This window comes from Nomascus leucogenys, chromosome 24 (assembly GCF_006542625.1).
Source record: "Nomascus leucogenys isolate Asia chromosome 24, Asia_NLE_v1, whole genome shotgun sequence".
Taxonomy (NCBI): domain Eukaryota; kingdom Metazoa; phylum Chordata; class Mammalia; order Primates; family Hylobatidae; genus Nomascus; species Nomascus leucogenys.
The window spans coordinates 2960042-2974976 of record NC_044404.1 but is presented as its reverse complement, the minus strand read 5'-3'; the positions used below and the strand labels follow the sequence as shown (position 1 = coordinate 2974976).

The window sequence follows — 14935 nt, the reverse complement described above, 5'->3', positions numbered from 1 at the left end:
CCTGGGTCCCTGTATCCAGAGTCCAGCTGACCTCGCCCAGGAATGACACCATCCACCCTCAGGACCTCCAAAGCCCTGCGTCCAGGCTCCTTGTCTAGGCCCTGCGTCCGGGCCCTGCGTCCTCTCACTGAACCCTTGTTACTCCGTGGCGAGGGGCTTCCTGCCTTGATGTTCTTAAAACCAGACTCAACGTGCCACACCTTGTCATGAGCAATACACGCCTGATTTCCGGGTTGAATCGTGTACTTGCTTGTGCAGTGCACCACGCACACAAATGCTCAGGGCAGCCCTGCCTGGAGCCACGTGCAGGCCTCACGCTGGGCACCCTGTGGGCCTGGCATGGTGGCCCTGAGTTCACTCCGTGTCCTCTGGCAGCTGTCCCTCGACAAGGAGCTCATTGACTTCGGCAGCTACGTGGTAGGAGAGACCACGTCTCGGACCATCACGCTGACCAACGTTGGGGGCTTGGGTACGACTTTCAAGTTCCTGCCAGCTACAGAGCCCTGTGAGATGGACGACTCCCAGTCTGCCCTGAAATTAGTGAGTGTGCCACTCAGCCATGGGGGAGTGTGGGGCCCTGCCCCCCAAATCCAGTCCCATGTGGATGAACAGGGATGACGAAATGAGAGTGTCAACAGTGGGCCTGGGAGAAGGAGGGCAGTGTGGGGGCTTCCTCAAATCAGCCTAAGGAGAAGAGACCAGCTTCTGTAGGACACCTGCAGTCACCTGGCCTCACAGGCAGCAGCAGCAGGACGCTCCCTTTCTCAGGCACGTAGCAGCAGTGGCGCCGGCCAGCAGCTCCAGGCCTGAGGGCCCCAGGAGACCCAGCCTCCCCTGACGCATCTCTGAAGCCCCAGGTGTGGGGGTGGGAGGCCTGGACAGGTGCACTCCATGGCCGCAGCTGCACCTGTTCCAAGTGTGAGCGTGTCTTGTCCTGTCATGGGTATGGGTGTCCCAGTGCTCAGGTGGAGAGAAGGCTCAGCCTCTAGCCAGCCAAGGAGGAAGGAGGGTCGGACCAAGAGGAAGATGCAGCTCACACTCCCAGGCTGGGGCAGCACAGCCATGCCCACCCGGCCTGGAGTGAGGGAGGCTGAGGGGTGACCCTGAGCCTCTGGGTGAGCTGCTGCTGTGATCCCACAACCAGGATGGGTGAGATGAGAGCAGGCAGCCGAGGAGGCAGCTGAGGGGCCACGCTGGAGCCAGGGCCCAGCCCCCAACACGGCCTGTCCTCATGGGAGTCCCGGCAGCTGACTGGGAAAAGGAGGTGGGAAAGCTTCCAAGCCAGGACGTTGATTCTCCTCTCTAGAGCAGTCTCCTGACCTACGAAGATAAAAGCTTGTATGACAAAGCCACCACCAGCTTCTCTGAGCAGCAGCTGGAGGGCACGGAGTCCTCCCAGGCGGACATGCAGAGCCGGAAGGAGCTGGAGAAGCTGGACAAGGAGCAGGAGGAGGAGCAGCCCGCAGGTGAGCCGGGCTGCCAGGCCAAGGCAGGGTGCGTGGGCAGTGAGGGCCTCAAGGTAGCATTCCAGGGGGCTGAGGGGCCCAGGGGAGGGCTGGAAAGCAGAGAATTTTCCCAGGCCTTCGATGTTAACTGACGGTTAAGCAAGAAAGTATTCGTATGTGCCACTAAGTGTTGTTTTTGGAGTGGACTGAAATGTACATTCACGTTGACGCTAACCAGAGACTTGAAGGCACCTCCAGCATTGGCCCAGCAGGCCCAGCACAGGCAGGGCCACACGGGGCGGGGAAGAGGCTCTGCGGTGCCCCCGGGAGAGGCCAGGCTGTGGGGGCTTCTGTCTAGCTCTGCAGCTGTGGCTGTTGTTAGATGCGCACCAGCGGGAAGAGGTGCTGAGAAACGGGTGGGCCCTGCCCTCCCCACGCCTCCTACCCTCCCCACGCCTCCTGCCCTGCAGCCCGCCGCTGTCGGGAATCGCTTGTGTCTCCTCCTTGCTTCTCTTGATCGTTTTCCCACATACGCATCGAGATCCAGAAACCTCCGTCCTCCTCCTGTCTGTCTTCGCGTGGTGTGTGTTCCGCGTGCCCTGCAGCTCAGCGCCCAGCTGGGCTGGTTCTCCACAGCCTGTGTGAGCTGCACTTCCGGTGTGAGCCGCACTTCGTGTCCTCACCACTGTGTGGCGTTTCCTTTCCTGAGAGAGCCTCGAGTTCTAGATCCGTCCTCCTGCCAGTGCACACTTGGGAGCGTTTGTGGTACACACTGTTGTGAAGGCGGCCATTCTGCACTCCCCCCTTGGCCTGTGTGTGAGTTCCCACAGGGCACATGGCTGGGGCTCATGCCTGCATCACAGGGCATAGCCAGCCTCACTGGCATCAGCTAATATCAAAGTGAGTTCTTTTTCTATTGAGACAGGGTCTCACTCTGTCACCCAGGCTGGAGTGCAGTGGTGCAGTCACAGCTCACCGCAGCCGCGACCTCCCGGGCTCGAGCAATCCTCCTTCCTCAGCTCCTGAGTAGCTGGAACTACAGGCACGCACCACCGCACCTGGCTAGTTTTTGTAGACACAGGGTTTCACCATGTTTCCCAGGCTGGTCTTGAACTCCTGAACTCATGCTATCTGCCCACCTCAGCCTCCCAAAGTGCTGGATTACAGGCATGAGCCACCTCGCCCAGCCCACCGAGTTCTTTTTCAAAGTGGTTGTGCAAGTTTACACTCCCACCAACAGTGTACAAGACTGTGCTGTCCAGCGTGGCTGTCACTGCCACATCTGGCTATTTAAACTTAAATTGATCCAAATTAAATAACAGTGAAAATTCAGGTCCTCCTCCACAAGGGCCACATTTGATGTGCTCCATAGTGACCTGTGGGCAGCGGCGGCCCTACTGGACAGCCCGGAAGCCCAGCTCTGCCTGGTCACAGAGGGTTCTACAGGGCCACACTGGGCTTGAGGGCCTTGCTTCACGTCCGCAGGAGCGCGAGGTCACGCGGCCTGGGGCTGCCTGTCTGGGGGGCCTGCACCACGGTCTGCTGTTGAGATGTTGCTTTGTGATTTCCCAGATCACCAGTGAGATTGCGTGTCTTTCCCTGGGCCCATTTACAAGTTGTATTTTCTTTGGTGTGACATCTCTGTTTGAGGCTATCCCTTGTTCTTCTGTGGGGTTGTTTGTCTCCTTTTCATTCATTCATAGGAGCTCTTCATGCACCCAGATCCCAGCCCTCGTCCCTGAGGAATGTTGCAGGTGCTGCCTCCAAGTCTGTGGCTGGGCCTTCCTCTCCCTTTATGACGTCTTTTCTCAAATCAAAGTTCTTCAGTCCAGTCTCTGCATATTTACCAGTCATTTCTATTGGAATTTGTTATTTATGCTTTTTAGGCAATTTTTTTCTCCTCCAGGGTCATAAAGACATAGAACATCGCTTTTGTGTTGAGGTGTACGATCCACCTCAAATTCACTCCTGCTTGTGGTGGAAGTCAGGGCTGAGGCTCATTTCCCCTGGTGCGTGTTCGTGTATTCCACAGCACAAGTGGACTCTGCTATCCCATTCAATCCATTCGTTGTCCGCGTCAAAAATCAATTGACCAGCCAGGCACAGTGGCTCACGCCTGTAATCCCAGCACTTTGGGAGGCCGAGGTGAGCAGATCACCTGAGGTCAGGAGTTTGATACCAGCCTAGCTAACATGGTGAAACCCCATCTCTACTAAAAATACAAAAGTTAGCTGGGCATGGCAGCAGGCACCTGTAATCCCAGCTACTGGGGAGGCTGAAGCAGGAGAATCGCTTGAACCCAGGAGGCGGAGTTTGCAGTGAGCCGAGATTGCACCACTGCACTCTAGCCTGGGCAATGAGAATGAATGAAACTCCATCTCAAAAAAAAAAAAAAAAAAAAAAAAATGGGTGAAAGACCTGAACAGATGCTTCACCAGAGAAGATATGTGGATGAGAAATTAGCACATGAAAAGATGCTCAACATCATTAAACATGAGATGAAGAAAATGTAAATTAAAACCACAATGGGACACCACTACACACCTATAAGAACAGCTAAATTATAAACAAAGAACAAAAAGTTTAACAATAGCAAGTGCCGGTGAGGAGCAGCTGGAACTCTAGTGCTGCCCCTGGGGATGCAGAATGGCATGGCCACCAGCGAAATGCTCAGCAGCAAAGCCAGACACCCACCAATGCCACTCCTAGGTATCTACCAAGAGAAGCGAAAACTTAAATTCCCGCAAAAACCTCTATGTGAATGTTTGTAGAGAGCTTATTTGCAATTGGCAAAAACCAACAGCTCTAATGTCCCACGTGTGGGGAGTAGATAGAGAAACCGTGGGGTCCCTGCCATACTGCGCCGCTGAGCAGCAAACAGACATGAACCTTTGATAGATGCAGTGCCGTGGACCAGTCTCAAATGCATCATGCTAAGGGAAAGAACTCAGACGCAAAAGACTGTAAGCTCTGTGACTCCATTTTTGTGACATTCTAGAAAAAGAATATTTTGGCTAAAAAAAGGCAAAACTATAGAGACAAAATAGATCACTGGTTGCTGGGGCAGGGGAAGGGGTTGACTAGAAAGGGGCATGGGTGACGTGGGCATGATGGGGCTGTTCAGTGTCTTGATTGCTGTGATGAGTGTACAACCACATGCATCTGTCAAAACTTATAGAAAGTTCCACTCACAAGAGTCCATTTTACTATATGCAACTTATTCCTTAAAAAAAAAAAAGAAAAAAGAAAAAAATCACTCACACAGAAACAACAGAAAGTACTGCAGTTGGCCAGGCACGGTGGCTTACACCTGTAATCCCAGCACTTTGGGAGGCCAAGTGGATCACTTGAGGTCAGGAGTTCAAGACCAGCCTGGGCAACATGGCAAAACCCCATCTCTACTAAAAATAAAAAAATTTGCCAGACGTGGTGGCACGCACCTGTAATCCCAGCTACTTGAGAGGCTGAGGCGCTTGAATCACTTGAACCCGGGAGGCAGAAGTTGTGGTGAGCCGAGATCAGGCCATTGCACTCTAGCCTGGGTGAAGAAGCAAGACTCTGTCAAAAGAAAGAAAGAAAGGAGGGAGGGAGGGGAAGGAAGGAAGGAAGGAAGGAAGGAAGGGGGGAAGGGCAAGGGGAAGGAAGGGAATGAAGGAAAGGAGGGAGGGAAGGAGGAAGGAAGAAAAGGAAGGAAGGAAGGAAAAAGGGAGGGAAGGAAGGAGGGAGAGAAGGAAGGAAGGGGAAGGGAAGGAAGGAAGGGAGTAAGGGAGGGAAAGGAAGAAAGGAAGGAAAGAAGGGAGGGAGGGAAAGAAGGAAAGGAAGGAAGGGAGGGAAAGAGGAAGGAAGGAAAGGGAAGGAAGGGAGGGAGGGAAGGAAGGAAGGAAGGAATTGCAGCAGTCTTGCATGGTTCAGACATGGGTATTATCAGACATCAAAGATCAAATAAGGATGCTTAATACATTGAAAAGTACTACATGGTGAGACCCCATCTCTACAAAGAAGAAAAATTAGCCAGGCGTGGTGACATGCATCTGTAGTCCCAGCTACTCAGGATGCTGAGCCGGGAGGATCGCTTGAGCCTGGGAAGTTGAGGCTGCAGTGAGCTGTGATCACACCACTGCATTGCAGCCTGGGTGACAGAGTGAGACCCTGCCAAAAAAAAAAAAAAAAAAAAAAAAAAAAAAAAAAAACGAAGAAGAAGGAGGAAAAGAAAAGACTAGAATAAGGAGGCCAGGCCATGGTAGCTCATGCCTATAATCCCAATACTTTGGGGGGCCAACACAGGAGGATCGCTTAAGCCCAGATGTTTGAGATCAGCCTGGGCAACATAACAAGACCCTGTCTCTACCAGAAAAAAAAAATATGTATATATATATTAGCCAAGCATGGCAACACGCACCTGTGGTCACTTGAAACCAGGAGGCCGAGGCTGCAGGGAGCAGTGATTGCACCACTGCACTCCAGCCTGAACAACAGAGTGAGATCTCGTCTCTAAAAACCAAAAAGCTGCTGGCCCCAGAATCTGACCACCTGGGCTCAGGTCCAGGTTCTTGTTGCCGTGGTCACTCCTGAGGCAGCCAGAGTGGAGAGCAGCTGACCCAGCCGCACCCCTTCCACATTCAGAACTGGGGACCCTTGGCCGGGCACGGTGGCTCATGCCTGTAATCCCAGCACTTTGGGAGGCCAAGGCGGGCGGATCACAAGGTCAGGAGTTCGAGACCAGTCTGGCCAATATGGTGAAACCCCGTCTCTACTAAAAATACAAAAATTAGCCAGGCATGATGGCAGGTGCGTGTAATCCCAGCTACTTGGAAGGCTGAGGCAGGAGAATTACTTGAACCTGGAGGCAGAAGTTGCAGTGAGTCAAGATCACACCATTGTACTCTAGCCTGGATGACAGACCGAGACTCCGTCTAAAAGAAAAAAAAAAAAAAGAACAGGGTCCCTGCGGCCTTTACAACTCCAGACCCCAGAAATTATGTGCGTGGTGCTTCGAAATCATCACCTGGCTCCTGAAGAGCTCTGCCGTCCAGACGCTGAGCCCAGGGTAGGCTCTGGCAAGCCCACTGGGGCTCCCCACGGTGACCTGGCCTGGCTGGCCGCCCAGCTGCTCTGACCTGACCCGGCAGCGCGACAGAGGCCAAAGGAGAACGCCAACCTGCGCGTGGCCTCTCAAATTGCGTCTGTTCAGGTGCAAAGTCAACAAAAAGTCCTGCTCAGACTTGCAAGGAAACAGCTCTGCTACCCAGGGTCTTGCTGCTGACCAACTGCCGGCTGGTGCCCCCAGAACCCAGTGGCAGATGGAAACCAGGAGCCTGCCACAGGGAAGTGATGACTCAAACACGCCAGTAGCAGGTACCCGTAGGAAACACGTACGCTACAGCTATGGGAAGTTAGGTTACCAGATATGATGGTAAGAGAAGAAACATCCCCAAAAGATGATACTGTTTTAGAATTTTCTGGACTTAGCTGTCCTTCCCATTCCAGCCTCTAATACCCTCGCCTGGGGCCGGCAGGTCGTGAGAAAATGGAGGTCTTTGGGAAACAGCTTCCAAAGCCCTTCGGGCACAATGGGGACTGGCTGCACCCTCTCTGGGCCTGGGTCCCCCAAGAGGCCACACAGATGGCTCCACTATGTTCAGAAAGGACAGAGCCCAGGATATGGGTTTGGAGGTGGTGACCACGTCCCAAGGGGGCCTGGGCCACACTGCCTCCACCCTGCCAACCCTCACCTCTGGATCCCCCTTCTCTTCCAGAACCAGAGACATTAACCACAGTGATACCTCCCAGCGAAGAGCAGACGGAGATCACGCTGGGAGAGGTCAGCCAGCTCAGGCCCTAAAATAGCTGCCACCATCTGAGACACCGCCCACCTTCCCCCAGCCCCAGCTGCACCCCAACCCACTGGCCCTCGCCGCCAGGTGGCCCTTGCATTTGACCAGAGACAGGCCGGACTGTGTCCACCGGGACTTGCAGCCTCCAGGCCTCTTGTAATCTCAGCTGACATGGGGCCACCGCCTCCGGCTGTGCAGGACCCGAGCCACAGATTGTTTTCTGGCCGTGGGGCACTGGGTGAAACTTGGGGTGGATGCTGGCCGTGGCCTCCCTGGCCGGGACACGGCCGTGAGCTCATGAGCAGGGGGAGGGTGTGGAGGAGTTCAGGCTGCCTCCAACTCCGCTGGCTGGGATCCCACGACAGTAAGTCCTCCAAGGGCTGGGCCGGGCCCAGGACATCTGTGGCCAAGTGGCCACCCAGGGACACAGGTCCCGCCACCTTCCATCCTTTATTTTTTTTTTTTTTTTGAGACGGAGTCTTGCTCTGTCGCCCAGGCTGGAGTGCAGTGGCGCAATCTCGGCTCACTGCAAGCTCCGCCTCCCGGGTTCACGCCATTCTCCTGCCTCAGCCTCTCCGAGTAGCTGGGACTACAGGCGCCCACCACCACGCCCGGCTAATTTTTTGTATTTTTAGTACAGACAGGGTTTCCCCGTGGTCTCGATCTCCTGACCTCGTGATCCGCCCGCCTCGGCCTCCCAAAGTGCTGGGATTACAAGCGTGAGCCACCACGCCCAGCCACCACCTTCCATCCTTGCAGCAACATGCCATTGTGAGGGTTGGGAAGGGATCCTAAAAGCCATGAAGCCTGGCAGACCCCATGGCATCTCTTCCTGTGCAGATAACAGAGGGGGAAATTGGCCCCTTCAGCTCCATCAAGGTGCCTATCATCTTCACCCCGGTCGTGCCAGGAGATGTCCAAGCCAGGTTCAAGGTCACGTTTAAGAACCCCCAGTGCCCCACGGTGAGTCTTCCTGCTGCCACACCACATGCACACCATGGCCCCTGCCTCCACAGCCTCATGCAGCAGCTGCCCTTGGCCACAAGGTCGCCATTTGCCCATGCAGGGATGGCCAGTTGGTGGCACAGATGGTTGGCACCACAGTTTACAACACACACGCACACAAGTGTGCACACATGCACACTGGCATACACAGGCAGGCATGCTGTGAGCACACATACACATGCCCATGCAAAAACATGCACGTATACACATGCACGCATGCACACACACAGAGCCTCCACACACGTACACACGCAGAGCCCCACACACACATGCACACACGCACAGCCCCCACAGACACATGCACATGCACACATGCACAGAGCCCCCACACACACATGCACACACGCAGAACCCCCACAGACACGTCCACACGCACATATGCACAGAGCCCCGGCACACACGTGCACACACGCAGAGCCCTCACGCACACGCACACACGCAGAGCCCCCCACACATATGCACACATGCAGAGCCCACACACACACAGGCACACACGTGCACACACAGAGCCCCTGCAGATACATGTACACACGCACACATGCAGAGCCTCTGTGCACACGCGCACACACAGAGGCTTTGTTCTTTTTACTTTTTTTTTTTTTTTTTGAGTCAGGATCTCATTCTGTCACCCAGGCTGGAATGCAGCGGCAGGACCACAGCTCACTTCAGCTTCTAACGCCTGGGCTCAAGTGATCCTCCTGCCTCAACCTCTCGAGTAGCTGGGATTACAGGTGCGTGCCACCACACCCGGCTAACTTTTGCATTTTTTGTACAGATGGGGTTTCGCCTTGTTGGCCAGGCTGGTCTCGAACTCCTGACCTCAAGTGATCTGCCCGCCTCGGCTTCCCAAAGTGCTGGGATTACAGGAGTGAGCCACCGTGCCCAGCCCCAAGCGACAACTTTCTATGTTTAAACATTTCTCTGCACCCCCTATGCACCCCCATGGGCTGGGGCAGTCACCTGTCCCAGGTTGAGGCTCCTGGCATCCTCGACAGTGTTCAGAGTCCTCGGCTCACCTCACAGCACCAGGACAGTACCACTGCCTAGGCGGCTTCGTGCTGGGCTGCTGCACTTCCCCAGCCCGGGGCTTGCTGGCCCTCCCAAAACCTCACTCATCAACTCAGGTTAGAACCTCCTGAGGCCCCAGGAGTCAGTGCTTGGGGAGAAGCAGATCTCACTATCTTGGCTCACTGCAACCTCTGCCTCCCGGGTTCAAGTGATTCTCCCACCTCAGCCTCCCACGTAGCTGGGACCACAAGCACACACCAGCATGCCTGGCTAAGTTTTGTATTTTTTGTAGAGACGGGGGTCTCGCCATGCTGCCCAGGCTGGTTTCAAACTCCTGGGCTCAAGCAGTCCTCCCACCTGGGCCTCCAAAGTGCTGGAATTACAAGTGTGAGCCACTGTGCTTAGCCATAGAAAGGTTTTTTTAAACACCTAAATGTTAATGAGTATGAAGCTGAGTGGTAGGTACTTGGTGATCCAGTATTCTGTTCTAGTAATAGCTGAACATTTTGAAAATAAAAAGAATATTTGGCCGGGTGCAGTGGCTCATGCCTGTAATCCCTGCACTTTGGGAGGCCAAGGTGGGTGGATCCCTGAGGTCAGGAGTTCAAGACCATCCTGGCCAACGTGGCGAAACCCCATCTCTACTAAAAATACAAAAATTAGCCTGGCATGGTGGCGGGCGCCTGTAATCCCAGCTACTCGGGAGGCTGAGGCAGGAGAATTGCTTGACCGCGGGAGGCAGAGCTGAGATCGCACCATTGCACTCCAGCCTGGGCGACAGAGCGAGACTCCCTCTCAAAAAGAAAGAACATTTTAAACGATATGATATGAAAAGTGCCACAGCCGTCCCAAAGAGTTAGAAAACTCAAGCCCATGAAACATGCCTCCTGGGAGCTGTGTCAGTGCTCACCAACACTGCCTGCTTTGCCCAAGGAACTTCTGCTGCTGAGCTCACGTGTCCATATTCAGCTGCATTTCAGGGTCATGGGCGTGGCCATCGATGTGCCGGTCTGGGTGCCGAAGCCCAGCGTGGACCTGAAGATCTGCATGTACGACCGGCTCTACCAGGACTCCGTGCTCGTGCACACGCGGTGAGCCCCCTCCTGTCCATGCACACGGGGTGACTCATGCACACGGGGTGAGCCGCTGCCTGCCTGTGCACAGGCAGTGAGCCCCCCAGTGGCTAGCGGGGACACGGCACCTGGGACTGCCACGGCTGCTGTCCAGGCCCTGAACATCAATCATCCTGTGTGGCAAAGTGGGGGCTTAGCAGACGTGGTTGGGGAGAGGGACCTTGGTGGGGGGTGATCCAGGATCATCTGGGAGGCACCAGTGTCATCACGGGAGGCGTCACGGAGAGACAGGAGGGTCAGAGTCAGGCCGATTTGAAGACACCGCACTGTTGGCTTCCAAGATGGAGGAAGGGGCCTGAGCCCGGGGACACTGCAGCTTCTAGAGGCTGTGAAAGGAGAGAAGAAGCTTGTCCCCTAGAGCCACACAGGGCACAGCTCTGCCCGCACCTCGGCCTTAGCTCCATCTTGGCTTCTGACCTCCAGGACGTGGAGAGAATGAATGTGCCTCTGTGGTGTGGAGCCCCTAAGCTTGGGGCAAATCCTTTCAGCAGCCACAGGAAACGCACTGCCCGCGTGGGCCCAGCCAGAGTCTCAGCCCCTCATGGACACAGGCAGGGTGAGCCTGGAGGAGGAAGCCTCCACTTGCAGGATTTCGCAGGGGCTCCAGACATCAAAGCAAGCAGCCTGCCCTGAACAGCCACGCCGGTGGGAAAGCGCAGAGGGACAGCGAGGCTGGGCCTGCGGGGTTTCCATGATGGAGCCCCTGTGCCACCAGCACCAAGGAGCACGGTGTGCGGACACAGAGGCCCCCGGGCACCGGCCCCAGGCATAGCCACCTCTCCCCGGTGACCTGGATAGGAACAGCCCCCGCGGCGCCTGCCCTTCTGCTGTCCGACTCCTGTGGGCCCGGCACAGGCTGGGAATGTGCAGCCTGCGGTGACCTGGGAGCCAGCTGCGTGTGTTAGCGTGGCTGCGGTGGAGTCTGCTCACCTCCGGCATCCGTCCTACCACAGCCTCTCAATGGCCTTGGAAACTTGACAGAAAGGGCCCTGGCGTGTCTGTGGGCATTGCAGGCTGGGTGGGGCTCAGCTCTGTGGATGGTCTCCGGCTGTGGTTGTGTGTACCTCAGTGTAGCCATGTGCTCGTTTGTAGACTCTGGCCCCACAAGGGAACCGGAAGGCAGAGCAGCAACTGCCGGACTGGGAGGGCGTGGTCTCTGAGCACCCGGGCGCCTGCCTGCCATGGGGCCCAGCAGTAAGGGTGCAGAGGCTGGCATGCCCAGATGCACTGTGGGTGGCCTCTGGGTAGTGGTCAGAGGTCAGAGGCAGGTCTGTGATGGACGGAGATGGGCCTGCCACAGCATGGGTGACTGTCGCGTGGAAGCACAGGAGAGAGGAGAGATTTCTTTTTTTTTTTTTGAGACAGAGTCTCGCTCTGTCGCCCAGGCTGGAGTGCAGTGGCGCAATCTCGGCTCACTGTAAGCTCCGCCTCCTGGGTTCACGCCATTCTCCTGCCTCAGCCTCTCCGAGTAGCTGGGACTACAGGCGCCCGCCACCACGCCCAGCTAATTTTTTGTATTTTTAGTAGAGACGGGGTTTCACCGTGGTCTTGATCTCCTGACCTCGTGATTCGCCCGCCTTGGCCTCCCAAAGTGCTGAGATTACAAGCGTGAGCCACCGCGCCCGGCCGAGAGGAGAGATTTCTCACTGCCACACCCTCTGGGTCCCCCCTCGTGGATTGCCCAGGGCAGCTGTGGTGGGGCAGCCATACCACAGTGTTTAGCAGAGGCTCAAAGACAGGGAGGGGAGGGAGGCTTCACTGTGGGAACAGGGAGGCTCCAGGTAGTCCTGAGGAGGCTGTTGGCTTAAGGGAACTGCAGGTAGGGACCAGACAGGCACAGGGCCTCCCAGGTGACTGGTGGGTACCTTGGCTCTCTCAGGCTCATCTTGGGTTGGAGGCTGCTGTCATCACCGAGGCCTGTGGCCGTCCCAGGCCCCCCACGTGCCCTGTGCTTGAGCTGCAGGACGTAGGGACACCCTGGGCAGGAGGCGGGCAGAGCCCTGGAGGGAGGGGTGCCACCCCTCATGTCCCCTCCAGGGCCCCGCACCCAGGGGCTGCCTGGCAGGTGCTCTTCCCGGAAAGCATCTGGTTCCTGAGAGCCCATTAGGACCATGCTTCCGTTTCGATGTGGTTATTTTTAAGAATCCTTCATCAGATTTCATTTCAGAAAAAACAGCCCTTACGAAGCAGGGCTTTGAGGACTCCGATTGTCGAGGTGCACGTGCATGGCTTGGAGTGGGTGGGCTCTGAGCACCTGTCGGGGGCTTGGGTGTTAGAAATGTTTTAATAACTCCAGGCATTGAGCAAGCACAGAATCACGACTGTGGCACCTGACCCAGTGCCCTGCGACACGCCCACAGGTCGAAAGCTGCCCTGCGCCTGAAGTTCGAGGTGTGCAAGGAGCTGAGGGCCCACCTGGAGCTCCTGCCTGAGACGGGCTACATCCAGGCACAGTCGTCCTACTCTGTGCAGCTCAAGTTCCTGCCACGGTAGGTGCCAGGACGCCAGGGCCAGGACAGGAGGACGTGGGAGGATGTGGGCTCCGAGGCGCCCCTCGCCACTGGCCACTCCTCTGTTCTCATTGCTGCCGGGATCATCAGTCTCCAGGGATGTGTTCTGGGGCAGAGGCCATGACACTGGGGGGCAGTCACAGCTGGGTCTGTGGTCCGTTTTGGTTGCTTTTGTTTAAGATGTGAGCCGAGTTGAAGTTCATTTTTTTGTACAGAGGTTTCCAATTATTCCAGCCTCGTTGTTGAAAAGATTGGGAGGCTGCGTGTCTCCCATGCATGGCCCGCGGCTCTCACGGCCACTGAAGGTCTGCTACCTGCCAGGATAAGGTGGCCCAGGATAAGGCTCTGGCTTGCTACGGGTACCCTGCGGTCCGTGCACTCCTGTGCTGTCTTCCCTGTCTTCATCCCTTTCCCAGTAACTCCCTGGGGTTCTGTTTTGAGCTCAGTGCACACTTGACGTTTGCTCCTTTACCTGTGTCTTGAGGGTGTCCCTGTCACCCAGCCGTCCCTCGTCCAATCCAAGGCTCTTCCCAGGCCTGCTGGCTGCATCCCCTGGTCTCTGCTTTTGCCAGGTGGACTTTGATTTCTGTGCTTGAACATTTGTTGTGCTTTGGAGGCTGGACGTCCTGTGTCTGATCCCAGCTCCCCGGAGCTGCCCTCAGCATCCGGGCCAAGACCGAGGTCCAGACAAAGGATGCTCAGTGGAGCTTAGTGGGGGAGGTGGGCGCAGCAGGCACGGACCCGGTGGGACTAGGAGGGGAACAGGGCGGAGCTGAGCTTAAAATCGGCTGCTTCCTGGACTTGTCCCTGCCGGCCGCCTGTCACAGGGAGGCTGATGTTTTTCTTTCTTATTTTACTTTTCCTGATATTTCTTTCTTTCTTTCTTTCTTTCTTTCTTTCTTTTTTTTTTTTTTTTTGAGACGGGGTCTTGCTGTGTCACCTAGGCTGGAGTGCAGTGGCACGATCTTGGCTCACTGCAAGCTCCGCCTCTCAGGTTCACATCATTCTCCTGCCTCAGCCTCCCGAGTAGCTGGGACTACAGGCGCCCGCCACCACGCCCGGCTAATTTTTTGTATTTTTAGTAGAGATGGGGTTTCACCGTGTTAGGCAGGATGGTCTCCATCTCCTGACCTCATGATCCGCCCGCCTCAGCCTCCCAAAGTGCTGGGATTACAGGCGTGAGCCACCGTGCCCGGCCCTTTTCCTGATATTTCTATAACAACATTAACTTATGTAATCAGAGATCAAACTCTGATTAAAGTGAAAATGCATTTTTAAAGGGCTTTTTAGGATTCCTTTACGATGCAAACTCCATATTAACTTGAAACATGACTATTGAATTTATTCCTGTTTATTTAAACACAGCTTTTGAGCCACAGTCGCTTGTGTTGCTCCCGGGAGTGACTGGCTACTTAGACACACCAGAGCCCTCACGGGGCCACAGGGGCCACATGCTCGCGGGTTCTGTGCGAGAGCAGGAGGGCGGCGCGATGCGTCTCCCAGCGCTGATGTTTCAGAGATGCTGTAGCTCTCACAGGATGCAGAAGCACCAGTGACAGTGGGTCTTATTGTCATTTCACAAAATGGAAAGAGGAAAGCACATTCGCCTCGTCCACCTCTTTCAGACACTCCCTCCCAGAGGACGCGGGGAGGTATTTTGACAAGGAGACCCGAGTCCTGGAGGCCCCGATGACCATCTGGGTGGCTGATCAGGTCTGTGTTGGGGCACCTCCCAGGGATGCTGGGCCCTCCTGGGGAGCAGGGGCTTACCTGGGAGGCCAGGCCCAGCACCCGGGCGAGGGCCCCCAAAAGGGCTCATCCTCACTTGCCTTCCAGGAGGCGTCTAGCGGCCAGAGGGGCTTGCCTGCTGGGAGGGTGCTCATGGGCCAGAGGGAGGCATCCGAGGCCTGTCCAGGCCAGCAGGGCTGTGTCCCAGGCACCTGCACCTGCATGTGCACACATGAGGGGTGCCCCACACACTCAGCTGCACACATCTATGC

The 14935-nt window shown here is 55.9% G+C and overlaps 1 protein-coding gene across 1 annotated transcript in view; it reads left to right on the top strand.

Moving 5' to 3' along the window:
• CFAP74 (cilia and flagella associated protein 74) overlaps window positions 1-14935 on the top strand; it is a 79205-nt gene that overhangs the window by 46855 nt on the left and 17415 nt on the right. Inside the window, exons 17-23 of the mRNA XM_030805524.1 lie at window positions 376-540; window positions 1307-1466; window positions 7202-7266; window positions 8120-8242; window positions 10262-10383; window positions 12786-12914; window positions 14561-14648. Of these exons, the coding sequence (XP_030661384.1) occupies window positions 376-540; window positions 1307-1466; window positions 7202-7266; window positions 8120-8242; window positions 10262-10383; window positions 12786-12914; window positions 14561-14648 (852 nt within the window). The remainder of the gene's footprint in view (window positions 1-375; window positions 541-1306; window positions 1467-7201; window positions 7267-8119; window positions 8243-10261; window positions 10384-12785; window positions 12915-14560; window positions 14649-14935) is intronic.